Here is a 25,262-nt window from a genome sequence, read left to right as displayed (position 1 = left end):
ACATCAGCCAGTTTAACAAGGTGCAGTAAGTGCTTTGGGAGGAGCTGAACACAGGGGCGGCGATGTTCCATTTTGCACACATGATACGGTCCGATTTAGTGTAAAAATTTGGGCGGCCTTCTGCCGGAAAAGCTGCCAGCACATTCACACTGCAGACATGAGAACATTTCCGTCTTAATCTTGTTAAGCAAATTAGCATTCACACTTTTTTTCCAAGCACACATTTTCAGTATTATCTTCCACCCGTTTATTATGTGTAACAGCATATGTCTTTAGTCATGTCGGGTGCTTGTTCTGCCTAAATAAAATTTAAAAGTAATTACAATACGTGATCCGTCAAATAAGTGTCGAGAGAGCTCGGCACGGCATCTAAGCCCTTTCCCAGCCTAAAATCTGAAGGATAATTGGGAAAAAAAGTAACATTCTGTCTGGTTGTTAATGTTCACACACAGAAAAAGAAGAAATGCCTTTGAACGTGAGCTTAGTGCTAAAACCCACATCGCAGCGGCGTGATCAGAGACGCGCATCGAAACCTCGCGGTGATCGGACGTTGCTGCTTCACACCGTCGATGGCCACAGGATGCTTTTCTTTATCTCCCACTGAGCCACCAGTGCTCATTTTTAAGTAGTTCGTTGTATAAAATGAGAATGAAGAGGAAGCTGTCAAGCAGCAGTTCATTCGTACGGAACAGGATTCATGCAATAGCGTTTAAATAGAATCCATTTACCTTATTTAACTCAATTTAATGTAACAGGCATTATGGCTCCTAAACGGAACAAAACTGCAAAATCAACAACTTCTGACCCCTCCCGGGATCACAGCCAGCCCCCACGAGTTTCCCAGATCCATCCAACTGACCCGAATTAACCCCTCTGACTAGGCGAGCAGTCTAATCAGGGGTCAGCTGGCTTTCATTACCCGAGGTGTCTCTTGGCTCGGAGATGGGCTCTGTTGCCATGGAGACGGCGTAGGTAACCCGTATCCAGGCGCCAGCCCACAGTGGCCATCGGTAGAGATTATTCATACATTGAAATCTTTGTCCCTGAAAACTTTGTTCCTCTTTATTTTGCTTACACTGATTAAAATAATAATATAACCTAGAATTGAGGATGCAGAAGATGGTCATACATTCACGTTTCGTAAACTATTATACTCGTTCATTTCTTTGTGAAATAATTATTTTGCACATATGCATATAAACAGTTCTCCTCATCCATATTCATTTGCCTAGCAGTAAATGATGATCCCTTTGTTTTCGCTAATTTAATTAGTAAACTTGTGTCATTGCCAGTTTGCTCTGCGTGATCGCAGCCCTATGGTTTGTCTTGAACCCGAACCTCGTAAAGTTTAAAGTACTTAATGAACACATCTGCATCCCTCAACTCGTTTGCAGATTACTTCAACTGAGAGGCTTACTGCAAAGCAGGTTATTTGAGGCTCCTATGTCCTGGGCACTACGAGTCGTAGCACACATGTAAGCAGGGTGTTTTTCCACGATAATTTATGGCGCACGCCTAACCTGGGGCCTGTATCACGAAGTAGGATTTCATGCTTAGCCAAATAATTTGCCTGATATAATGGATTCTGGGCTAAATGTAAGCAAACAAAGATAAAGTCACAGAATAGAGCAGGTTTAAGTGCAAAGCTTAAGGGATAAAACAGGCGTAAGTCCCACCCAATTGGCAAATCCCGTGAAGTACATGCAAACCATCCTGTCATTGAAAATGTAGGAAAGGTGACCAAGAAAAAAAAAAGGGGGGGGGGGGCTGCAGGTAATAGTTTGCTGAAGGGGGGATTGGGGATGTTGGCAGTGCGCAGTGCGCGGGGGTGGATATCCTTACTTTGCGATGTGGACCCTGTCCCTTTCATGTGAACAGAGTCATCCACTGTCACGGTGCAGTGTAACGCAGATCAGGGCAGTCGAGGTTTGGTGACTCGGCTATGGGTATGTAATACATGTCAGTGATGCGTACCTGAGAGAGAGATGTTTATATCTGATTAAGTCTTCCGGAAGCTTATCATTAGAGACAACGGTGGCTATATCACATGTTCAATGTTGTTGTTAAAAGATTGGTTTGTTCTCTCCTAACTGGTCCATGTCCCCGTTTAGATTCTTAAGGGAGGCCAGTGGTATCTTGTATATGAGATGTTTGAGGTTGATTTCCCCGACTCTCACATTTCATTACTGGTCTTGCATCAGGACAACAATAACATGGGTCTCTGTCCCTAAATAATTTCACTTCCTGTTCTTGCTCCCCCCCCCCCCAAAGACGTGGAATTCTATGGTGAGTCAGACAGAAAGCCTGAGTCGAATCCTGCGGAAGCATTCGGAAGATCTCCTTGCAGGGCCGGTGAGCAAGCTGACCCTGCTCATCCGCGACAAACAGCAGCTACGCAAGACCTACGGAGAGCAGTGGAGTCTCCTCAACCAGGATCTGAACCGGGTCAGGCTTCCTGGCCACCGCTGAGCAGAGCCAGTTTCGTTGCTTTACAATAAGTGCTGAATATCGCAGTTGTAAACGATACTAACATATAAAGAATCTTAATGGGAAAAGCATCTTTTTTGGTTTACTCCTTGCGATATGAAATTGGCTTTTTTTTTCCCTAAGATGAATGCAAAATTCCAACCTTTGATCAAAATTCCCAAGAAAAGCTCCTTTTGAACATGACAGGCATCTAATGTCACTTGCAAATGGGTTTGAGCAGCTCAGTTAACCTGAGAAATCTGCTGCCTTTAATCATATAAATCCGTCACTTTCTGCTCTTGAAACACTGACAAGCACCTTCACTGAAACATGTCATCTGCGCCCAGCCCCACCCCCGATTTCCCCCTCACTGCTGCTCTCTGTGATGCCAGGTAACGCAAACTGAGCTGGAGAAAGTGAAAACGAGCTACCGGCAGCTGGCAAGAGATGCGGGACTGGCCAAGAGGAAGTACCAGGATGCCGGCAAAGGTGGGGGAGGGGCGCGCGGCCTGGCGGGCCGTCTGGTTTGCCCCCCCCACCCCAAGTGTAGATCCCTTACACTCTCGATCTGCTCAGATACTGTGGTTGACAGGGGTGAATGTGGGGGGGCAAAGGAAACCTAAATAAGCATATAAGTATGAGGGGCTAGTCTGGGGTGTTAGTGGTTGTTGGGGGGGGGGCGGCTTATTAACGAAGGAATTAACGAATAAGCGGCTAGAGGTTCTTATGGACTGAGGAGAAATTTATGGTGCTCTTGAAGTTGGTTAATAACCTTGTAAGTGGGCAGAGTCTGTGCCATTTTGACCATGTGCACCCCCCACCCCGCAGATAAAGAGCGTGAGAAAGCCAAGGAGCGCTACATGAAAGCCACCCTCAAGCTGCACGAGCTGCATAATGAGTATGTGCTGGCGGTGGAGGCCGCCCAGGTCCACCACAAGCACCACTTTGGACAGGCCCAACCGGCCCTCCTGAGCGCTCTGCAGACCCTGCAGGAAGAGATGGTGTTAGTCCTGTAAGTGTCTTAGGGCTATCGCCCCCCCCCCCCATCGCAAGATAGCACAAGTGCTAGCAAGTAGGGTTGGGCGATTTGGCAAAATGTCATGTCGGGTTTATTTTTCCAGGCAGGATCACGATCCACAATCCGTATTACGATCCATATTACCGGTGTCAAGTTCTTCTTAGAGACCAAAGTCCTCCATGTGGTTCATGCTGCTTTGTTGCTAAATTGGGAATGTTGGGACGAAGGAGCGAAAGGGAGCGAGGATGAAATCCAAAGCATTGCCTGCTGTTCGCTGTTACCAGTGTATCGGTGAGCTGAAATGCTTTAGACTGACAAAACAGCTTTAAGTGTGTGTACGAGGCATAGAACTGCAACCGACAGAATGTGCAACGTAGCACGATGCAAACGATCTCTCCTTAAAGCCCGATAGTCGAGACATTTTAATCTTTCACAATCTACTATCTTCAAATCTACCACTAGCACGTACGCTTGGCGAGGCTGCAGATGTTAGCATAGTCAAGCGCAGCGTCGCGTGAGCCATACCTTTGGCTGTGGATACATGGACAGCATCTGGAATGGTCTGTCTGTATTTTCTTGCAGAACTTAAGAGGTCCTGCTCATTCCTCTTTCGATGCAAAATGAAATCTGAGGTAGATACAATCATGTTATGAGTCATGAGGGGCTGGTTGAGGTTGCACCACACATCAAGACCTGGGTGAGAGAAAAACCCTGTTTGCAGCAGACGGTCAAAGAATCCATAATTGCGTGAAAAAATGAAGTGGACTGCAGATGTGTATATTTTATGACTTATTGTTGGTTCTAGAGAAACGTGCTGGAAATATTTGAAATGTGTTGCTTTATTGCTCAGAGATCTATGCCGGCACCCAGTAGCTCAAATCCCTCAATCCACAGACGGCTGTAGGGTTCAAACCCCTTGATCTACAGAAATTTGTGGGAGTCAAATCCCTCAATCCACAGGAGGTTGTGGGGTCAAATCTCTCAATCCACAGGAGGTTGTGGGGTCAAATCTCTCAAGGAGCAGTGTAATCACTCCCATTAGCGCGACCCTGAACCCCAACTGCTGGGACACTGGCTGAGACTACTCTCTGTTCAGTGCTTTCCAGATTTGTACATCGCTTAACCCTAGTGTCGCCCCAACTTTTTTCCATCAGGAAGGAGATCCTGCAGGAGTACTTGGACCTCACCAGCCTAGTCCAAGAGGAGGTGGCAGTGGTTCACCAGGAGATGGCAAATGCCTTGAACGCCGTCGATCCTCACAGAGAGTATGACAACTTCATCCAGCAGAACAGGTACCGTCTGCTGCCTTCACATTCCAGCTTCAGCCCCCTCCAGAAGGGCATGGCTGAGCCAATGAGACGCCATCCCTAATGTCAGAATGTCAGAGGCTGATGTCAGAATGAGACCCTCCCAGTCCATTGCGTGGTTTTGGGGCAACTGTGACCCCACCCACTGTGTGTGCCTGTAGGTCAGTGGCTGAGGTGCCACCCTGTGTGGAGTTTGACACCAGCCTGTTGGCTGAGACTGAGCTGCTGATGCCTGGGCAGCTGGTGCTCAATGAACTGACTCTGGAGAGCATCCAGCACCAGTGAGTCCTTTTTCCTCCCTCCGACCCTGAAGATTGTTATTCCTTCACACCCCGGGGCACAGCCTTTACCTCCTCGCCCCGCCACAGGCTGACGGCCGTGGAGGAGGAGCTGATCAGCGTCACTGCCACCCTGGGAGCTCAGCAGGCCTCCGTGACCCAGCTGGAGTTGGACCTGCAGGCCGAACAGGAGGTCGCCAACATCGGTCAGAGGTGAGACAAGGAGACAATTATAGTATTAAGACGAAGCACAGCTGGGGCGCTGAGAGCTTCTATAATAAACCGCTTCCTGTGTTAAATTACAGCTGCATTGTGGCTTCTTGGTATTTTCCGTTTCTCTTAACCTCTTTGTCTGGAGTGACAAGGCAGTGTTCACCCCTTTGATTTGCAGATCAGTATGTAGCAACTCCATCTTCCATTGCAATGGTCACAGCGAGTAGCAGGTCCCGGTTTTCAGTTACTGATGTGCGTGTGACGTCTGGAGACGGCCTGTCCGCCGTGAGCTCCCTCGCCCTGCGATGCGATCTCCGGTGCGATAAGCTAGTCCTCAGCCGGGAAGCGCGAGAACGACGACTGAAACCTTCGTTGGGGAGTGAGGGAGAAGCAGGCCGCCTTGAACGCCGCTTTGTATGCAGGGTGTACCAGTTCAGCAAGCGCAACGCCCTGGAGGACAGCCGGCAGATGGTTGTGGGATCCATGGGCACACGAGCCTCCCTGGAGGCCCAGAGACTGCTGCTGGCCCAGAAGCTGCAGGCGCTGAGCTCACAGGAAGCCCCACCCATATTCCTGGACGAGGACAGCGCGTCCACCACCTCCAACGTGAGTCTGCCGCCTCCCCGGCCCCTTCCCCACGCACAGGTGTGCAGGTTCACGACTACTATTTTCATTTCAAGGCTTTATGAAGGTCAGTCACTTTGTCTTAATTGTGACTCTTAGGGACTGTGAGGGCAGCAGGACTCTCGCGGGGTAAGATGGCAATGACAGCAGCAAGCAGAGGATCGGGGTCTTTATTTGGGGACGATTGTGGAGGCTGCTTGGGTGGGTACAGTGGGATTAGGGAAAGCAGAGTGAGAATTATATAGCGATGGGGAGCAAGTGACACATGAACGAATAAACAGACTGCTTTCGTCACCTTACTTTCCTGCGTGTGCTGCCTGTTCCCCGCCAACTAAGCTCACAGAATGCAGAGGTGTGGGGACGGGATGTTTTCTGGCAGCTCTGATCCGATCTGTTCTGGAAGCCCGTCCTGTACGACAGCCCTGCCTCCATTCCGGACATTCCTCCTCAACGTGAACATGCTCTGTGATGGCTTGTCCCTGCCCCCATGTCCGGGCGTCTGCTTCCTGTAGGCCATTGTGCCCGGGAGGGTGGAGCGATGGCTGTGCTGGGCTCAGAGTGGGGGTATTGTTCCTGACAGTGACACAAATAGGGTTGTCTGTCCAGGCGTGGCGTTACTGGAAATGAACAGCAGCCGCGTGATTCTGTCAGTGCACGAAGCGTGGGCCCCCGATCCTTCTGGGAGCTTCCAGACAGCCAAGTGCTGAAATGGACAGTGTCCTGTCACTCTCGGTTAACTGACTCGCCACTGGCGAGCCTCTGATCATAGACACTAGGTCAGCAGTATAGTTCTGTGGTACTTTCTACACAGGATAATGTCAGAGATGGAAAGTCACTGTTCATTTTTGGGAAGGGTTGGGGCTTGAACGCAGCAGTTCCTCTTTCACTTAGTACAAGATCTTTTCGCACATAAATAAACATGTGTAACTAAGTGACCAGTCGTCGCATTTTTCCACGTCTCTGCATCAGTGGGTATGCGGCGACTGTCAGTTTCCAACACCATGAGTTACATTAAACCACATTCAGAAGCCCCCTCTGCCGTTGAGCGTTTGCCCGCCCCCTCAATCTTCCTATGCATCCACGGACAGCCCCCCCAGGCATATTCTCAGCCTTCAGTCGGCATGCCGCTCTTCAGCGACGTGACGACTGCGTGCATGTAGATTGGCAGGGCCTATGCAGTCTAAAGGCGCAGTCTCGGGGCTGACGCCCCGCTGATGGCATGCGCTGGTGCTCTCGCCCGCCACTTGGCCGCCGGCGAGTGAGTTAGCCGCTGCCCTCTTTGTCTCCCCCAGGAGAGGGAGAAGGAGAGCTCCAAGATGCTCATCCTGGAAGGTCTGAAGAGCCACCTTTCTGGGATGTTCAAGCCTAAGTACACCGTGAGTAGTACCTGCCTCACAGAGGCGTGAGCCCCTCCCCAGCTCCCCCAGATCAAAGGGCCCCTAACGACGAGGTGATGAATCAGAGGGCTGGCGACTGAATATTGGCCAAACAAGTGTAACAAAAAGTGGTTGTAGTTTGCTTCAGTACGATTTTTATATCAGTCTGCACGCAACACAGACGCGTTTCGGCATCTGAAGAAGGCATTAGGCAGAAACGCATCTGTGTTGCATGCAGACTTATATAAAAACCGTACTGAAGCAAACTGCAGCCTCATATTGCGGTCCAGCACTCCGACAATTGTGTCATAGTACTGAGTGAAGCCCGTTATTTCGTACCATATTCAATGTTGGCCAATGACACAAATGTGACCAAAATCGCAGCGGCTGAGGGAAGCATGTGCCAACCCTCTGAGGCAGACCTCTGCGCCACTGTTGCCCCCCCCCAGGTGCCCCCGCCTCTGCTGCTGGTGCCGGAGGTGGAGAAACCCCTGAGCCAGCAGGCCTGGTACCACGGGGCCATCCCAAGGCTGGAGGTGCAGGAACTGCTCAAGGAGGATGGGGACTATCTGGTGCGGGAAAGCCAGGGCAAGCAGGAATACGTTCTCTCGGTGCATTGGGGAGGGCTGTGTCGCCACTTCATCATCCAGAGCGGTGATGTGAGTGCCCCCCCAGCGGCGAACAGAGCCAGTTGCTGCTTAAACCTCTCTGTGACCTTTGCAGGCACAAAGCTTACTTCCTGAGCTGCTGAGTTCCTTGTGCTGGCTGCAGTGGGCTGCAACTCTCCCTCTCTCTCTCTCTCTCTCTCTCTCTCTCCGTCCCTTTGTCCCTGCCTCTCCGTCTTTCTGTTCTTTTGTCCCCAACTCTGTCTCGCTCTCTTTCTCTATCCCTTTGCCCCCAGTTCTCTCTCTCTTCCTTTGTCCCCAATTCTCTCTCCTTTTGCCCCCATCTTTCTCTCTCCATTCCTCTAGAGGGCAGCGTCGAGGTTCTGACCTCAGCAGCGATGCTCAGTGTACCTCTGTTTGGTTGACACCGAAGCTCTTTAACTTCCTTTTTTTGGGGGGGGCGGGGGAAGTGTCATTCATCTCATTCCCCTGTCTGTTACAGAACATGTATCGGCTAGACGGAGAAGGATTTTCCACCATCCCGTTGCTGCTTAACCACCTCGTTACCTCACACCAGAATGTCACCAAGAAGACTGACATCATTTTGAAGAGAGCCATCGTTAAGGTAGCCTCAGTCAGCCGTCCGGCGTCACGGGGTCTGGCTTGCTAATGACGACCACACCCCTCTTCGCTTGTCTGCAGATAAGCGACGCTTCCTCATCTTTAACCTGAATATGGTTAGGAAGGCGTGTCATGATCGTCCTTCCCCATTTCAGTCACCGTTGACAGGTGATGTTTTTGAGAGGAAGCTAGGCTGTCAGAAAGTTCCTGGTCAAAATTGCCTCACACACCATGGCATTGAAAAATGACCCAGAGACCTGATGACTCAATATTGTGTAACCGGGTGTAATATCATGAAAACCCTTCAAATAATGGGTTTGGTTTCCTGACCACAGCATCATTCTCCTTCCTGATTGTTAGGACTGACCACACTCTCAATATTAGTGTGAGCAGGTAGGTGCCACGGTTAGCATTAGCGCGATCCCAGACCAGCTAACACCCCACACCAGTGTCATTTTTGTAGGCTGTGTGTGCCGGGGCAGGTTCCCTGAAAAGGAGCCCAGTTCGCTGCAACCGGCTTGCTGTAATTCTTATGTGCTGCTGTCCCATCTGCCTAGGACAAGTGGGTCTTGGATCACAATGACATCATCCTCGGAGAGCACATTGGCCGGGTGAGTTGATTTTGCATCACATTGACGAAGGGAAGTGGGATCTTAACAGTATTGAATATGGTAGAATATTTAAACTTTTCAAATTTTTTGAGAGCTGTGTACATGATCTAGAGAAGCCTTGAGTGGGGTAGCGACTGACACAGAATGTATCCAATCAGGGAAACTTTGGGGAGGTACACAGCGGTCGCATGCGCTCCAACAACACCCCGGTGGCTGTCAAGACCTGCAGAGAGACCCTGCCGTTGGAGATGAAGAACAAGTTCCTTATGGAGGCCAGGTCACTCATCAGAGACACACACAAACTCACACAAACGTTCACACTCAGTCTCAGGTCAGCCAGAATGGACTAATTCCCTGTAAGTGATTGCGACTTTGTGTCGTGCGACCAGGGTCCTGAAACAGTATGACCACCCCAACATCGTGAAGCTGATTGGGGTGTGCACTCAGAAACACCCCATCTACATCGTCATGGAGCTGGTCCAAGGTGAGTTGGGCCTATTTTGAACCATTTCGACCCCGGTTGGTGCCAGCCAGTGCGGATGGAAATGCTGTATGTCCGTTTTGGCAGGGGGCGACCTCCTGTCCTTCCTACGGAATGAGGCTAGCAGTCTGAAGGCCAAGATGCTGATCAAAATGGTGGAGAACATTGCATCAGGGATGGAGTACCTGGAGAGTAAGAAATGCATTCACAGGTGAGAGATGTGGATCTTTACAAAGTGCCTGGAAAATATCATGTGACCGGGTGAGATGATGTTTCTTACGTCCTGGACATTCTTGTAAACCATTATAAGAAACACTTGTGTACAAGAAGCCATCAGTGGTAGGAACAGACTCCCTCCAATTGCTATGGAGTATTTTTTTTATGTCACAGCTTATCATGGTATTTGGGTTAAAAGCTTGAGGTGGTTGCAGAACCTCCTGAGGTTCATGGGCTGCTGGGCTTTAGCATAACGAGTTCAGCTGGGATGCATCCCAGCCTGTTTCATCAAGCTGACGAGTGACCGGCAGAATGGTCACCTGGCCTCCAGTTAAACCTGAGGAATGAAGGGTTTGGCCCGAGGCACGGGACTGTCCTCCCTGCCTCACTGGCGGTCGTTCCGGCAGGGACCTGGCGGCGAGGAACTGCCTGGTAGGGGACCAGAACACGGTGAAGATCAGTGACTTTGGGATGTCCCGCGAGGGCGATGACGGCATCTACTCAGCCACGGGGAGCATGAAGCAGGTCCCGGTGAAGTGGACCGCGCCGGAAGCTCTGAATTACGGTGAGGGAGCCGCGCCGGGAAGAAGCAGAGACGTGGACTGTCTGGGAGTCCCTGAGGACCAGTTTGAGAAACACCTCATTACTTAGCCTCGCTTTGCCTTAATCACCCTTCGCTGCTCGAACTCTTTGCACCATGTTGGTCCGCCAGCACCATGCTTCTCGTGGGGGTGAAACGACACTGTCCATAGCCACTGTGCCTCTTCCTCAGGGAGTTTTTCCTTTACAGAACTTGGCCCTGCTCTTAATTTCCACTATCCACTATTAGGATTGGACAGTCTTACCGCGCTGTGGATTGGGCCACGTTAATCAGAGCCACAGCCCCTCTCACCACTCTCCCAGTCGTTCCCCTGTCAGCTCACCCATTTATCAGTCTGCTTAAATAAAAATGACTCAGTGCTGCCCCCTGCTTGCCTTTCAGCACGCTACACCTCAGAGAGTGATGTTTGGAGCTTCGGAATCGTTTTGTGGGAGACCTTCACTCATGGATCTACTCCTTACCCAAACATGACCAACCAGCAAACGAAAGAAGAGGTAGAGAAAGGTATGCATGCAGGATGACCCTTTTGATTACCTGGTAACATTGGCTACATCTTATTTCAGTTATTCTACATAGTAGCACAGTTGTTCCAAAGCCCTTGACAAGCATTAAGCGATAGTAAGTTTTTTGGGGGATGTATTTAATACAACTGGTTTTTTGACCTCTTCAAGTACTTCTGAGTTGATAAAAAAAAATTGTATTTTACTCACATCCCTATGCCCTTATCAAAGAAGGACATGGGATATGCTAATTTAATATCTTATTTTTAAACATGGCAGGATACCGGATGCCTATTCCAGATGGCTGTCCTCCTGAAGTCTACATCCTCATGTGTCAGTGCTGGCAGTACGACCCCAAGAAGCGGCCCTCGTTTCACACGCTGCGGGGAAACCTGAGCACCATCCACCGCAGGGTCCGATGAGTGTAGAAATCCACACCGAGACAAAAAAAAACTGGACATTTTAGTTAATTAAGCACCAGTGGAGAACATCCTGGTACCTTGAGCTGCTGCGACTCACCAGGTAAATGTGCAAAGTGTAATAAATGGAGGGACCACTAGTGGACAGTGTTACGTATCATCAATCCAATTCCCGTACCCGTTTTGCTTCCTACACACTTCAATACTCCAGGTCAGTTGAACACCATATCCTCCATGTTCTAAGGACTTCTGTTGCTCTCCTGCTCATTGTTTTGTACCTTGTAAGAGAGCTCTGGTTGCATTCAGACCTTATTTCCCTTCCATCCATCCATTTTCTGTAATCACTTGTCCTATTCAGTGGGGGGGGGGGGGGGGTCCTATCACAGACGCTACAGGTGCAAGGCAGGGTGGCAACCCAGGATGGGGCTAACACTTAGGATAATTTGGTAACTCCAATTAATCTCCGCATGTTTATGGACTGTGGGGGGGGGGGGCAAATCAAAGGTACCCAGAGGAAAGCCTATGATGGCACACTGAGCCATGGCAGAACCCTGGTCCCAGAGGTGTGAGACATCAGTGCTGCGCATAATGCCCCTTGAGAGAATGAGTGCATGCTTCATATCACACGAGCTGACTGCTTGAGGGTCAGTCACCCACAGCAGGCAGCCAACCGTCAGTGAAAACCACAGCACACGTCACTGCCTTATAGTGACTTTATTCAAATTCAGCTCCTGCAAGCTGGCTTTGTCTTACATATATGCCTTTTTTTAATAAACACCACCAGCAATAAATAAGAACATGTGGGTGGATCTTTCTACTTAAACAAAACCTGGAGCAACAAGGGAAGGGTCAGGATACGAAAGACTTTTTTTTTTTTTAACAAAGTGAGCCATAAGGTTGGTTGGGGGGGTCAGAGTAGGGTGACAGACAGGGCATACACTGTGACTGTTGGATAAGCACGGGTGCGGGGACTTCCTGTCAGCTCCTTTGGCAGGGCATAGCCGACACCTACAGAGTGGGCCTGCTGACGGGCCAAGCCAGTGGGGGCTCACCTCCACCCTCCCACGCACAGTCTGTCCCGCCTCCACCCAGGCTCGCCATAAACATGCCCGGCGTCCTACCTTTCAATGAGGTATCATGTTTTACTGCATACGGTATAATAATACACAAGGCCCAGTACCGCAGCGGCGAGGTTCAGGCTGACATCTGACTGCAGACCCGCATGCTGCAGGCCCAGTGCTCCTCACGGCCTCGGGCCACGCCTGCAACCGACCCGTCAGGCGAGGCTCCAATGGGCAGAGCCGCACTGCGTCTGTGACGGCGGCGGGGGGGCTAGCTACCAATCCCCCCCTGTGCCGCACTGGTCTCAATGCAGCGAAAAACCACACCTAGTATAGCGAGAATCGAACGGGACCTTAAGCACGACCCCACGGTGGGGGGGGGGGGGGGAGAAAATGTGCCACAGCAGCTTTCGGATGCACTTCTACACGGTCGCATAAGTCAGGATTTACTTCATATTTAGACCAGGTTTCCTAAAGCAGAAGAGCAGAGCAATATTACAGCGTCCGTTCACACTCGCGCCTCAGTCCGTGTCCTTCACATCATGACAGCTTCCCCATTGCACTCACCAAGGTGAAGGACTGATACTTAAATATAAAACACCCCCAAGAGCAGCAGAAGAGTATGTCTATCACAGACCCAGCAGCTCCTGGTCTGTCAGCTGTGCTCTGGAGAATTGCCGGTCTCATCACGTGGCCTGTCTGGATCCTCCAGACCAGACTTTCCATCGGGTGCTGCCCTTACTCAGGATCGCAGTAGTTTTCACCCAGGGGACGGTCCCTATCCGTAACAGTTTATATACACATTGACAGAAAGGTGAGTCGTCATCGGGCTGGTCGGCGTGAGAGGTTGGGCGGGCGGGCGGGTGCATTTTGGCACTGGTCCGTCTGCGGATGGGCCTGCGGGTTAACGCAGCTTCAGCCGGAAGGTGGAGATCTCCATGGGGTCGAGCCTGAGGATGGAGGTGTTGGCGAGCGGCATGCCGGAGTACATGAAGGATAGGGACATCGGCTGGAGCAGCTGGAGGTCCAGGCCCTGGAATAAGCTGGAAACAGCCAGCTGGGGGGGCACAGGACCGGAGAGCAGAGTCAGGGAACGGGGGCACGTGGCAGGTGGGAGGGCGTGGGTGACTGGGGGGGACTTACCCTGCCCTGCGTGGTGCTACAGTTGAAGCCCAGGTTCTGGGCCTCGGTGGAGCAGTCCAGACCGCGGCGGTGCACAATGAGGGCTGTGTGGGGGGACGGGCTGTTGTCCTGCTGTGGGTGGAAATCACACATTACTAAACGTGCCCCCCCCCCCCCAGCCACCAACAAAAGACAGAGAAAGATACACCACGGACGCTGAAATACTCAGCAAGCAGACTGGCAAGCCACCAGCATCACACTGTCCTAATGGCATCCTTGGAGTTTTTAGAATCCCCTTTTGTTTCATCAGAGGACAGGAATATTCACCTTCTGTATTTCAATCTGCCAGGCAGTCTGACCTTTCCCATGAACATTTAATCAAGACACCACGTCCCGGAAAAGGTCAAATCGTCCATAGGGTGTTTATGTTAGAGGGACTCATGAGGTGACACCTTCACACTCAGTCATGCCAAACTGTTTTTGGGATGAACTGGAACCCAGGATCAGGATGAGGCCATGCAGGGGGGGTGGAGCCCAATACTTCCATCTTTCTGCCAGAAGGTGGCAGGAAGTCTTTAATGATCAGGGGCAGTTAAAGTTATGGTGGACGTGCTAATTGCTAACGGTGTTATCATAGTGCTAGACTGCGCGCAGTGTGTCGTTACCTGGCCCTGGATGCTGCGCAGATTCAGCAAGTGGACATCACATGGCAGGGTGCCCCCCAGTGGCGAGAAGGTGCGCAGGGGGGGAATGCCTCGCTTTTTGGGCAGCACCGGCAGTGCCAGGACCTCGTGGTTCAGGACGTCTGAAGTCATGTAACTCAGCAGTGAGGGAAAGCTGACTGTGCCGCTATCCTGGGCCTGGGAAGTAGGACAGACGTCCAATCGGAATGGAGGCCGCAGAGTCAGAGAGCACGTCCATCAGTACTTACCGGAGAGCAGTGGGTTGACAGAGCAATCAGACCCCCTTAAAGGCAGAGCTTCTCAGTCAGGCACTAGGTTTCATGATCTGCATTCAGTCTAAACAGTTAACTGCAAGTTAACAGCAGTGTGTTCTAAAGCACCAGGCCCTGTGGGTTCATATCAAGGCTGCTTTGGCCGTATTCAAACCACAGGGGTTACAGAAGCTAAAACTAAATGCAGAGGCTACTGCACAGAAATGGGTGGGGCCCACAGCCGCCCCTTCACCCTGGCAACGTTACCTCATCAGCTCCGCCTCCAAAGATGTGGGAGATGAGAAAATGAAAGAGGGATGACAGGGTGGCAAAAAAGCCCGCATGCTGAGTGGAGTTAGCGTGGAGTGGAGGAAACGGGTTACAGAGAGAGAGAAGGAGGGAAGGAGGGAGGGAGAAGGGGTTAATGAACACAGGATGACACATTAAGGCAGAGCTCACGCAGCCAAAGCTGCTAATTACCCACGCCTCTGGCCTGATACCTCATTACCACCCTGCCAGCCCATGGCCTCGAACCTGCCGCCGTAGTCCTCACTGAGCTGCAGTCCCTGTTCAGGATCTTTAACTAAGCTTTGTGTTTGTGACCGATGTAGCTTAATCCTTGGAGTAAGTCAATATTCCAGCCACGTAATTAAATTTGTGCTGGGTTGTACCGCACAAGATTTCCTTCTCATTTCCCCTGTCTAACGGCAGTGATCTGCTAGTCAGGACAAACAATAGAGTCATTTTCAGCTCCTCCTATGATGCCCGGATCCTATTATTGCAGCATGACGAGCTTAGCAGAGATAAACGATGGCATATTAATTACAGGCACGTTTTTCTGCCTGTTCATTAGGGTTTAGATTATCGGGAAGTGGAACCCGCCGCTAAATGGGACTTTGTGACCACTGAAAACAATCACAAAAATACTGCTTACAACAGATAATTCACTGGCATTTTCTGTAAGCTGCTAAAAAAAGGAAATCTGACCAACTGGCTGCGCACGCTACAGCTAAGCACAGTGCCACCTACGAGCATGCACTGAGGGCCCCCACTTGGCCCCGGCTGGCCGTGCTCGGCTACCTTGTTAGCGCCGGCTCGCCTCTCCAGCAGGATCCGGAACCGGTTGGCCGTCCTCTTGTTGTCCTTCAGTCCCTGGCCCAGCCCACGGTTGTCGTCCTGCATGAGGCGTCGATCTAGGATCACCTCCAGCTGGCCTGAAGGAGGCAGCAACACGATACAGTAAATGAGACCCCAGAATCTGGCCTGTGTGTGCATGTGTGTGGGCTTTTCGGGAAGGCTGACCGCTGTCCAGGCTGGTCACCCCCAGTGCCTGGGCCGTGTGCAGGGTGAGGCGGTACTGGCTGTCCTGGATGTAAGCCATGGTGGGCATAGGGTAGAAATTGGCCTGCAGGGGGAGCTTCTTATAGAAACGACGTGGCTGAATCTACATGGAATAGACAGGGGATTTTTAATACGCGCTACCACAATGTACGCGTAACATCCTAGAAGATGCTATATTAAATGACAGGTTTCTCAGCATCAGACAACAAGTCCTCAGTAGTCACCTGGTAGCCATTGAGATCCGTGAAGAAGGTGTCCTCACTCTGGATGTCAGTGACCAGGCGCATAGCCAGCTCCTTGTTCGCCTGATCTCTGATGTCCACCACAGTGGTAATGTCCAGAGAGAGGCCGTCTACCCCTGGCAAGCATATCATAAAAACAGAGGCTTATATGGGCCCTGTGTTTGTGTCCGTCTGTCTCTATCAAATGGTCTTTACTGGAATTCAACCAAAAAAAGAAATTTTATTACTATCTGCCAGCAAAACAAGTTTTTGCCTTTCCACTATCAGTTTGTGTTAGTGTTTTGTGGAAGATCAGAAATGAGTAACGCTATAGCAGTTCCTGGGAAGTCCACACACAAACTGAAAGGCCAAGTGTGTGTGTGTGTGTGTGTGTGTGTGTGGGCGGAGGGGGGGTACCTGGGATGTTGTGAATACGGACGGTTATCTGGAAGTGCTGGTGGTGAGAAACCACTTCAGAGAAGAGGGGGCCCTCCACGACACGGACGACTGGGGTCTGCCGCTGGGTGTAGTGCTGGAGACACGGAGGAGGATGACGTGAGACGCCACACCTCACTTTGCTAGAGAGGAGCCCAATAAGAGAGCACTGCGGACATACTTTAGGTTTTCCGTCCGGCAGGAAGAGATAAGCCCCGCTCTTGTCCTTGGAGGGCCGGGTGCCATAGATGAAGAACTCCATGCGGACCTTCACCTCCTGAGGGTCGCCCGTGCGCCGGATTGTCTGTCAAAGGAACACTTTACACTCACCACACTGGCAGTGTCTTAACATCCCCCACCAAACCTCTGCCAGAAATAAATTTGGGGGGGGGGTCCAGACCTTCTGCATAATTTTCGCCATTTGGGGAGGTGGGGGCTCATCCATAAGTTTACCGACTGAAGGCGGTATCATAATTTTTACAGTGATTTCAGTAATATAAAGTCTCAGAGGGTTAGGTGGTTTAGTACATGACTACATGCGTGTCTCATAACCCTGAGCTTGAGGTCAGTACTTTGAACGAACCAACTTAGCGTCCATCAGAGCGAGAATACTGGAAAGACAGGCCAGTGTGCCAGGACCAGGGTGGAGACTAACGGGCACGCACCCCCCCCCAAGCCCACCCTGCAGCCCCCCTGACCTCCAGGAGGCCCGTGGCTCCGGAGAAGCCCAGCGTGAGGCTTCGGCTGTGGATGTAGAACCTGCGGTCGTCCGCAGCCTGCGTGCGCAGCTGCAGGGGCTCCACGGCCCGGCCGGCCTGCGTCCGCCCACTCAGCCGCAGGAGGGAGTCGGAGCGCAGGGTCAGGGGTGAGTCGGCAGAGTCGTACAGGTGGAACACGGAGAGGCCAAGGGCAGGGAGTCGAGCCGTGAAGGAGAGCTGGACCAAGGAAAAGAAATGTGTGGAAAAGATGTGCTGAGCATTTGAAGCACACGTTTAAAAAGGAAAGCCAGCGCATCCCATCTGGTCACCATGGAAACCAGAACAGATGTTTGGACCAAGCTTCTAAAATCACAGCCCTCAGTGCCCTGATGTTCCCACGTTCGAACCCACCATCCCAGATGTCGGGGATGAATGATGAAAGCATGTAATGCGATGTGCAAGACGAGCACATTACCGCCCCCATATGGATGTGGGGAAGCATGACCCCCAGAGCTGAAGCTCCTCCAGCCCCCAGGCACAGCGCCCCGCTCACGGGGCCGACAGGCACACCCACCTGGTACCCGTCGGAGCTCATCTCTGTGGGGGAGCTCCACTGAGCACTGAGTTGGGCTGCGAGGCTCTGCCCGTCCTCCGTGAGGACCCGCACCCTCGGCGAGTTCACAAGGATGGTGACCAGACAGAGCCGCTCCTGTTCCACCGGATTGACCACCACCAGGTACCTATTGGCGGACACAGGGCACATAGGAGGCAGTTGACACACAAGCAAACAGGAAGCTACATATATGTAAACCATTAGCATGACGCTTCATCTAAGCCCACTCTCTTTCATTCCAACCCCAAAACGGATCCGGGGTTCCAGTGTGTTCCATTCTCCTTGCTGACTGGCACCCTATCCAGGTCATTCAAAACACCCCAGGACGCACCCAAAAAACACATTGTGTACCAGGCCAGAAACCCAAACCTTGATGTCCAAAAATACACGGCAGTCACTTAGAGATTCACCGTCACAAGATCAGAATAACAGGGAGAGCGTACCCCCCCCCCCCCCCCAAAGCAACAAGTTTACTCCCTCTGCAAAAAGGGGAACGAGTAACACAGAATGAGGTGAAGTAGGCATCGCCCACAGGGATGGATTCCCAGAACTTCACCTTGGTGATGGGTCCATCTCAATGAGCGTGCGCTGCGGGAGAGAGTCCTGTGTCGCTCGCCTCTCGTCCTGGAATCACAGCGGACACCGGATTTCAGGGGCAGCACGTGGATCTGACTGACAGAGCACGGCATGGGACACACACGCTACTGCCTGGTACCGGCACGCTGCTAATTCCATCAGGATCTCACCGTCTCCAAGAAAGGCTCCGTCTGGTAGAAACGGTACAGGTCTTTATTCTTCAGTGTGAGGAAGTGAGCTGCGTTTATGATCACCTTCTTCAAACCGATGAGGGACCGCAAAAGCCTGGAGACGGGAACATGCTGTCAGAACATCTGCCTTCAAGCTGCAAATGTGAAATGTTCATTTTTAAATGACAAGAGAAGAATCCCCCTTCGGCAATCCGTGCCTGGCCCCGTAGTCAATGACGACGTTCTCCTTGGCCGTGCCCGTGATGGCATCGTGGTGCTGGAAAAGGCCGACGTTTCGGCGGGCGTCGGTCAGGTGGGCGTAGTCCGAGACGGGGTACCTGCCCTCCATGCCCAGGTGGCGGGCGTGAGCCACGGCCAGGCTGTAAAGGATCTCGGCTACCCTACAGGGAACAGAACTTTCATCACTGCCTTCTCCTCCTGTTTCGGACAAGCCAAGCACCCTGCAAGCAGCACAGACCTGAGGTGGGACTCCAGGATACGGTCGAAGTTCTTGTAGAAGGGCCGTGAGGTGTAGTATCCACTCCAGTAGTGATCCTCCCGGTCGGCGTAAGCAAAGAAGTCTCCACTCAGCACTGGGTAGTTGGGGGGTCTCGTCCCAGGCGTCACTCCATTCGCTTTGTAGACAGCGTTGAAGTAGTCAGTCAGCGTCCCAAACTGAGCCTGTAGAAACCAAGTAGACGCCTGGGTAGCAGCAAGTTGCCATTACAGCACAGTCTCCATGGGATACGAGCCAACTCTTACATGCACGTGCATCTCTGGATGGGAGTTCATGTAGTCAAAGAGTCTCTGGTAGTTGAGGAACTGCTGATCCCACTCCAGAGCTTTGTCATAGCGGAAGTCGTCTCCCAGGGGAACCAGGACCACCTTGCTGCGGAAGAGCTTGGATTTCTTCCGGTACTGATCCAGGAGAAGGCTTGCCCTGAGTGTGTTAAAAGGGAGTGCTCATGATGTGGGCTGAAGACCTCTAAAAACACAGGTTCAAGGGAGTGGGACTCACCTCTCTGCCACGTTGGCCTCGACCACGGCCCGAGGGGGCACCTTCCAAGGGCAGTTCACCCTGCCGCCCGGCAGCCTCTTGAAGTCAAACTGGCAGCAAATCTTGGGATCGGGGCCACAGGTGTGAGGGACATCGTAGCTGTAGAAAGGCATCATGTGGCAGAAGATGTCGGTGCTGGAACTAAGGTCTGCAGGCAGGAGCAGAGGTAAAGGGGAGGTCAAAAACAGACACGGAAGACCGGTCGAGAGTTTGTGACACCGAGGGATGGGGAGGTGGTCTCACCCCACGCTTGTCTCCACATAAATTCCAGATTGCGGCTAGCGGCCAAGTGTTTCTTGATGGAGTAGTGGACCCTCTGGATGAGCATGCTGGTCAGGTTAGCCCTCTTCAGCAGATAGGGCATGGTGGCACCGTGGCCGAAAGGGTCAACGGCCCAGCCGGAGCGTGGGTTCATTCCTGCCCCAGATAAATTACCGTGGTTAAACTTTACTTAGCATGAGAACGTCTCTGATTTCACAGAGCTGGATATTTTAATGGAGCAATTCAGGTCAAGCTTTCCTTTGCATTATGGGTTTCTGAACTCCCCCTAGCCTCCAGGCCCGACATCCCAGATTACCTATGTGTCTCTCCAGCCACTGATGGCCCTCGATGAGCTGGTCGATCATGGCAAAGTAGTGAGCAGTGGCCTCATCAGTCATTACCCAGCCTCCAGTCACCATCTCCAGCTGGCCTCCGAGGATGAGCCTGAAAAGGACCAAGGACACGGCGTCCCGTGGTGGAGAAAGGCCATCTCATGCTCAGCTAGGCCTTCAAAAAGGCCATCTATTCTAGGAGTTTGGCTCTCTTTCCTTAGCACTTCGTGCTGGTCTCAGGGAAGCAGAAAGTCGTACAAAGTTTCCCTCTAGGAAGTTCTTGTATCCCTGGAGAACCAGCAGGCCAGATTAACAGAGCATGACTCTCCCACGGACGTTCCTCCCAGACGTGCCGCAGAGACGTCTTACCGGGACGAGTGGATGGGCCAGCATCCCCCGTGTCTCACCTGCGCATGGCCTCTTGCTTCTGCGCGTCCACGCTCTCCCACCACTTGACGAAGAAGGAGATCTCAGACCAGATGAACTTGCGCCGGGGATCCTCAGTCAGCTTGGTCAGCAAGTTGTTCAAGATGTGCTGAGTCTGGTCAGTGTAGTACTTGTCGAACGTTTTAACCCAGCCTGTCGGTGTCGGAAGGATCGCGGTAATTCTGGCGCCAGGCACAATGACGGCACCTTCTCAGATGACTATGTCAAGGACAGGGCCCCCCCTCCCCCCACTGGTTCCTGTCAATACCGATGAAAATGAAACTGTACCCCTACTGCAGCTACACAATGGAGCACTGCAAACCACCTCTGATTACTGCTGGAGCAGTTTGTCCTTTGTTTTTAACCACAAATAAAGAAGCTTCTGGAAAAGCAGCCATGTTTTGCTCCAGGTAGGATTTGAGCACTTTCCTGTGCTGCTCCAGAGCACCCACCTGGATCATTGTGAGAGTGCGGCACCACAAACACCTGCAGGTCTTCAGAGTCCCACTCGTTGGGCTCGTAGGTGATCTCGAAGCCCTGTTTCCACACCCCGCCGTCCATGTTGTCGAACTTCAGCAGTGAGTACACATCTAGCATCTGCACCCAAGACGTTCACCACCCAGTGCCAACCATTAATGAAGGATCAATATGGCCAATCAGATTTTAATATACCACATTTTTTTCACATGCTGTCATAAGCATTACTCAAATTCTGAAAGCAAGAAAACTGATAGAAATTCAGAGATACCAAGTCTTGCGACACGGGGAAGAAAAAAATTGCTCATGAAAATTAACGCCTACAAATATTAAAATCCACACAGACTGACAGATTAATTAAGTGCATGAGGGATTTTCATGGTTCACAGAGTCACCAGAGCTCTTGTGGAAGAAATGGAAACGGCGAAACAGGACACACAGCTGACCTGCAATTCAGGGTCTTTACGCTTGCTCTGGGCAAACTGACAGTCCTGCGGCATGACTGAGAGGAAGGCAGGCCGTCCGTCAAACGGAAGAACCCAGGAACCATTGGCACTGCGGAAGGGCAGCTGGCCGCTGGGCGCCACAGCCCCCGCCCCCGTGTCCGTCAGCTCCAGCACCGAGTCCTTGATGTGGCTGATGATCTGGTGGTTCTCCTCCAGGAGCTGCTCGAGCTGCTCGATGCGGTTCTGCAACACGGAGATCTGGCTCTGAAAACACACAGTCGACAACAGGACCTCACGGTTCACGTTGAGCAGCTGGGCAGACGTCACCCAAGAGCGCACAGAGCCCCTGGGAAGCGCCGTTGCCACCTTAATTACATTACGCTGAATATGAAGCAGCGCTAAAACCTGCCAATTGCTCCGAGGCTCAAACAGCTCAGTGACATTGTTACGCCAATTACTTACACTGCCGTATGTAACCGATACCCGAGCATAATCGAGCCGGAGTCCCGCCTTCGGCCTTTGTTAGAATTCCACACAACTACTGCAACAACAGAGAACCTGCAGCATGCCCAAGATGACACGTGTGCCAGTTCTGCCCCCATCTTACCTTGGGGAAGTTGCCAGCGTTCTGGCGCCTTGCTGGGTCATGCTGGACGCGATCCAGCATCAGATACAAGGAGAAAACAGCCACGCAGAAAATGGCCCCGCCACAAATGGTCACCTGCTTCTTCAGCTTCATTCTGTCCTGCCGCCCCAGTCAGATGTGCACTTCCTGTCTGATTCACCAAGGAGGGGTAAACAGCAGGAATCTATTTTTTTTTTAAACCCCTCCCTCCAGCACCAAACAAAGTCTTGGCTCAGGTGTGATGGTAGATCCTTAAGCCCGCGAGTGTTCTTAATCAAAGTAACCTTCCGTAATGAGCATCTGTCCTCCAAACTGGGTACTTTTGCGAGGGAATTAAAAATAAAAATTACAAGGCAAGATGTTCAGAAGGAAAGACAAGCCGTCCTTCAGCTGCGGCCAAGCTGATGTCACCACTTGTCTTCCAGGACACGGGACTCATGCGAGATCATCCAGACCTGTGAGCCAGGAAAGGCTCTCTGAACAAAACAGTCCAGTTGGGGAGCCTTTTGTAACTGTGGAGAGTGGGGTTCCCTCTCCCGACTCGGCTGAGCCAGTCCAACCTGCAGGGTTGGGTACAATCCAGTGCACGCAGAGTTCCCTTTTCACCCGGCTTGCTGCTGAGACACCTGCCATTAGCAGCAGACGCAGCAGGCTAGTGTAGCGGATGAATGTGATACGGCAGCTCTTTGTCGAACTCCTTCTCAGTCGCTGGAGAATCCGGATCGTTAGATACTCTGGATGTCACGGTGTCCTGCTGAGTCTGTCGGCATAAAAACTCACCCACTGCCCCAAACCCAAATCTCTCTGGCTATAAGTAGAACTCTTTTCCTCCGGCTTGGTCTCAATCCAAGAGTACACCAAATTTCAGTGTAATGAGCTGACGCTCAATTGGATATTTATTTTTGGTCCTGAATCTGTCCCTGGAACAGAAGGAAAGGCACTTTAGAGACCATTTAACTGTTAGTCACGTAGCATAAGCACTGCATTAAAGTCAGCATTTCAGTATGAACTGAACACGTGCTCTTTCTTGTTGAAGACAATAAATCACACATCTTAAGATTTAAGTCCCCCGCCTCCATTTACAGATTTTACACGGCATATTCTCTCTCGCTCCAATTAGGCTTGGCTAGATGCAAAACAAATCTTCTGTTTTCAACCGTGACATCAATGAAAAGAAAATTATGACCAAGCGACTTCAAACTTTGAAACTGAATGTTTTAAAATATATTTTCTCCCTAAATGGTAGATGTCAATTTTACCACGAGATCTTCAAAAAATAGAATGCTTGTCTTAATTATTTTTTAAAACTACATTTCAAAAAGACCTCGGTGATGAACAGCTTTTACGGCGGTAAAATGCATTTTCTCACAATGCCACGGATTCAGGAGACCAAACATAAAAGCACCTCGTAGGATCACCTTTAAGATTTTTTCCTGTGCAAGAGCGAAGCTTGATTCGGAAGGTCCCAGGAAGAGGTGGACCGGTCGATAATGTGACAGACACCCGATCCTGCGGGATCGTGCCCGAGCAGCTCAAGGCCACACGCTGCATTCACGGAGCCCCCGGATCTCGCTGCAATTTTCAGGCACCTGGAAGCAGGAAAAATAATCCGTCAAAACATGCAATGTAATAAAATTAATACAAAACACTCAGACCTTTTTGCCGGGCAAAGCAATGCCGCAGCATGAACTGGACTTTATGCGTTAATACAATCACAGGACGCACCTCTGATTCAACCGCATCCATAGTATGGTAATATAAGTGGCGCATACACATGTCGCACACACCGCCTTTTAATCGGGTCAGCCAAGGCACACGTCTCCCACCGCAGCTACTCAACCTCCACGCACCGATTAAATATAGCGCCTTGCGCGTCCGGTTTTTTTGGGCTTCAGTCACAGATGGATCAAATACTACCAGCCTTCCAGGAAATCGTGGACGAGTGTAGAACATCAACAGTCCACAGGAACGTCTGCTGCATTTGCGCGCCGCGGCCGTAATAAAGCGATTTATTTAGGGCTGCTTTCCCAGCGGCGAAGGGTCTTTGTCAGCCAGCGGCACAGCCGCGTAACGATGACAGGTATACGGGATAAGCGCCACGGTGCGGCGTCTCGGGCAGCCACGCCGTGCCCGGTCCGGCGCTCCGAAGCTCCACTCGCTGTTTTTATATGTCAAATATACGTGTGTATGTACATGTTTTTTAAATATATTTTACAATTTTATATCACTGTCTTTCGCTGTCGACGCCGTACCGAGCAGCATCTCACAACCTGCCCTCACCTTATTAACGCCGGCAGACATGACATTATCTCTACATTTCTCACCAAGAATCTCTCAAAGCTGGTTAATAAAAATAAAACTGGAGTTCAGCGTCGAGCTCCGCGCCGGCTGGCTGACTAGCTCGCTAGCTAGCTAATTCCAGTCGGCTTTTGCCTTTTATTTTTATATATATTTTCACTCGGTTTCGCGGCTATACTGTCTTTCACATCGACTTAGCCGGACCGGTCGGCGTACGTCCTGCCAGCGACGCAGCGGGACGCGCCGGGGGGTCTGTCGGGCTCTGGTGGGCTCCACCGGGCTCGGCGCATCCCCGCTACAGCTTCGCTTCCCACTACGTACCGTTACCGTTACTCCATCGCTCATCCTGATGCCAAAGGCTCGCGCTGTGCGGCGCAGGGTGTTCTGGGATACTAAGGGGCGCTCTCATCGCCAAGGAGCTACATGGCGCAAGGCATTTTGGGATACCAAAGGAGCGAAGCATCGACCGCTCCGCAAGTCATTCTGGGACATCGAGGAGCATTCTCGTCGCTGATTAATTGTTTGTGCATGCAGTATTTTTTCTGGAGGTCAATGCAGACCTCTCATACTGATATTTTATACAAAGAAGAATTGGGAAATTGTGTAACCAAGACGTAAAAGCGTCACTGAAACTGCTGACGTATTTTTAATTGAACGTCTGTAAATATACACGATAGAATTAAAAAGTAATAAGCCGCATTGCACAATGCTGTAAGCAACAAAAGATACTCATGATTTTTATATTTGCTGTAACTGATATTTTAAAAGCTGTAGGAAACACCGACGGAACTGCCAGGACAAAGTAATATGACCTACATATATTCATATAATGA

General features: G+C 51.2%; 2 protein-coding genes across 13 annotated transcripts in view; one reads left to right on the top strand and one right to left on the bottom strand.

Annotated features, from left to right (window-relative positions):
* The window catches only part of fes (FES proto-oncogene, tyrosine kinase), a 13,223-nt gene extending 1,747 nt beyond the window's left edge, over positions 1-11,476 (top strand). For 2 of the 3 annotated variants that reach the window (XM_049030549.1, XM_049030548.1), the window contains exons 2-19: positions 1-20; positions 2,272-2,445; positions 2,859-2,955; positions 3,295-3,478; positions 4,639-4,776; positions 4,953-5,072; positions 5,160-5,282; positions 5,705-5,888; positions 7,199-7,282; positions 7,732-7,941; positions 8,390-8,512; positions 9,066-9,119; positions 9,278-9,396; positions 9,509-9,603; positions 9,688-9,811; positions 10,224-10,381; positions 10,799-10,921; positions 11,197-11,476. The exon at positions 1-20 is cut by the window's left edge. In XM_049030549.1, the coding sequence (XP_048886506.1) occupies positions 1-20; positions 2,272-2,445; positions 2,859-2,955; positions 3,295-3,478; positions 4,639-4,776; positions 4,953-5,072; positions 5,160-5,282; positions 5,705-5,888; positions 7,199-7,282; positions 7,732-7,941; positions 8,390-8,512; positions 9,066-9,119; positions 9,278-9,396; positions 9,509-9,603; positions 9,688-9,811; positions 10,224-10,381; positions 10,799-10,921; positions 11,197-11,339 (2,273 nt within the window). In that variant the 3' untranslated portion in view covers positions 11,340-11,476. The remainder of the gene's footprint in view (positions 21-2,271; positions 2,446-2,858; positions 2,956-3,294; positions 3,479-4,638; positions 4,777-4,952; positions 5,073-5,159; positions 5,283-5,704; positions 5,889-7,198; positions 7,283-7,731; positions 7,942-8,389; positions 8,513-9,065; positions 9,120-9,277; positions 9,397-9,508; positions 9,604-9,687; positions 9,812-10,223; positions 10,382-10,798; positions 10,922-11,196) is intronic. The other variant, XM_049030550.1, reaches the window with a different exon arrangement.
* Positions 11,477-12,035: 559 nt separating this feature from the next.
* Positions 12,036-24,890, bottom strand: man2a2 (mannosidase, alpha, class 2A, member 2). 10 transcript variants are annotated; one of them, XM_049030540.1, is made up of 25 exons: positions 24,751-24,890; positions 23,501-23,720; positions 22,114-23,051; positions 21,507-21,770; positions 21,036-21,180; positions 20,565-20,736; positions 20,142-20,269; positions 19,808-19,981; positions 19,526-19,712; positions 19,270-19,447; positions 18,986-19,188; positions 18,726-18,908; positions 18,508-18,622; positions 18,318-18,385; positions 17,723-17,888; positions 17,149-17,385; positions 16,632-16,754; positions 16,433-16,547; positions 16,019-16,152; positions 15,756-15,897; positions 15,534-15,667; positions 14,721-14,798; positions 14,185-14,379; positions 13,541-13,651; positions 12,036-13,454 (listed from the first exon to the last, which is right to left on the bottom strand). In XM_049030540.1, the coding sequence occupies exons 3-25, from the start codon at positions 22,243-22,245 to the stop codon at positions 13,302-13,304; spliced, it is 3,537 nt and encodes a 1,178-aa protein (XP_048886497.1). In that variant the 5' UTR covers positions 22,246-23,051; positions 23,501-23,720; positions 24,751-24,890; the 3' UTR covers positions 12,036-13,301. The 10 variants fall into 10 exon arrangements, with proteins under 10 accessions (XP_048886497.1, XP_048886495.1, XP_048886502.1 ...); XM_049030538.1 differs by having other exon boundaries at positions 23,537-23,720; XM_049030545.1 differs by having other exon boundaries at positions 21,507-21,749; positions 23,537-23,720.
* Between the last annotated feature and the right edge of the window lie 372 nt (positions 24,891-25,262).

Source organism: Brienomyrus brachyistius, chromosome 11, assembly GCF_023856365.1.
Source record: "Brienomyrus brachyistius isolate T26 chromosome 11, BBRACH_0.4, whole genome shotgun sequence".
Classification (NCBI taxonomy): domain Eukaryota; kingdom Metazoa; phylum Chordata; class Actinopteri; order Osteoglossiformes; family Mormyridae; genus Brienomyrus; species Brienomyrus brachyistius.
The sequence above is the reverse complement of the archived record's forward strand: the minus strand, read 5'-3'. Positions and strand labels throughout refer to the sequence as shown.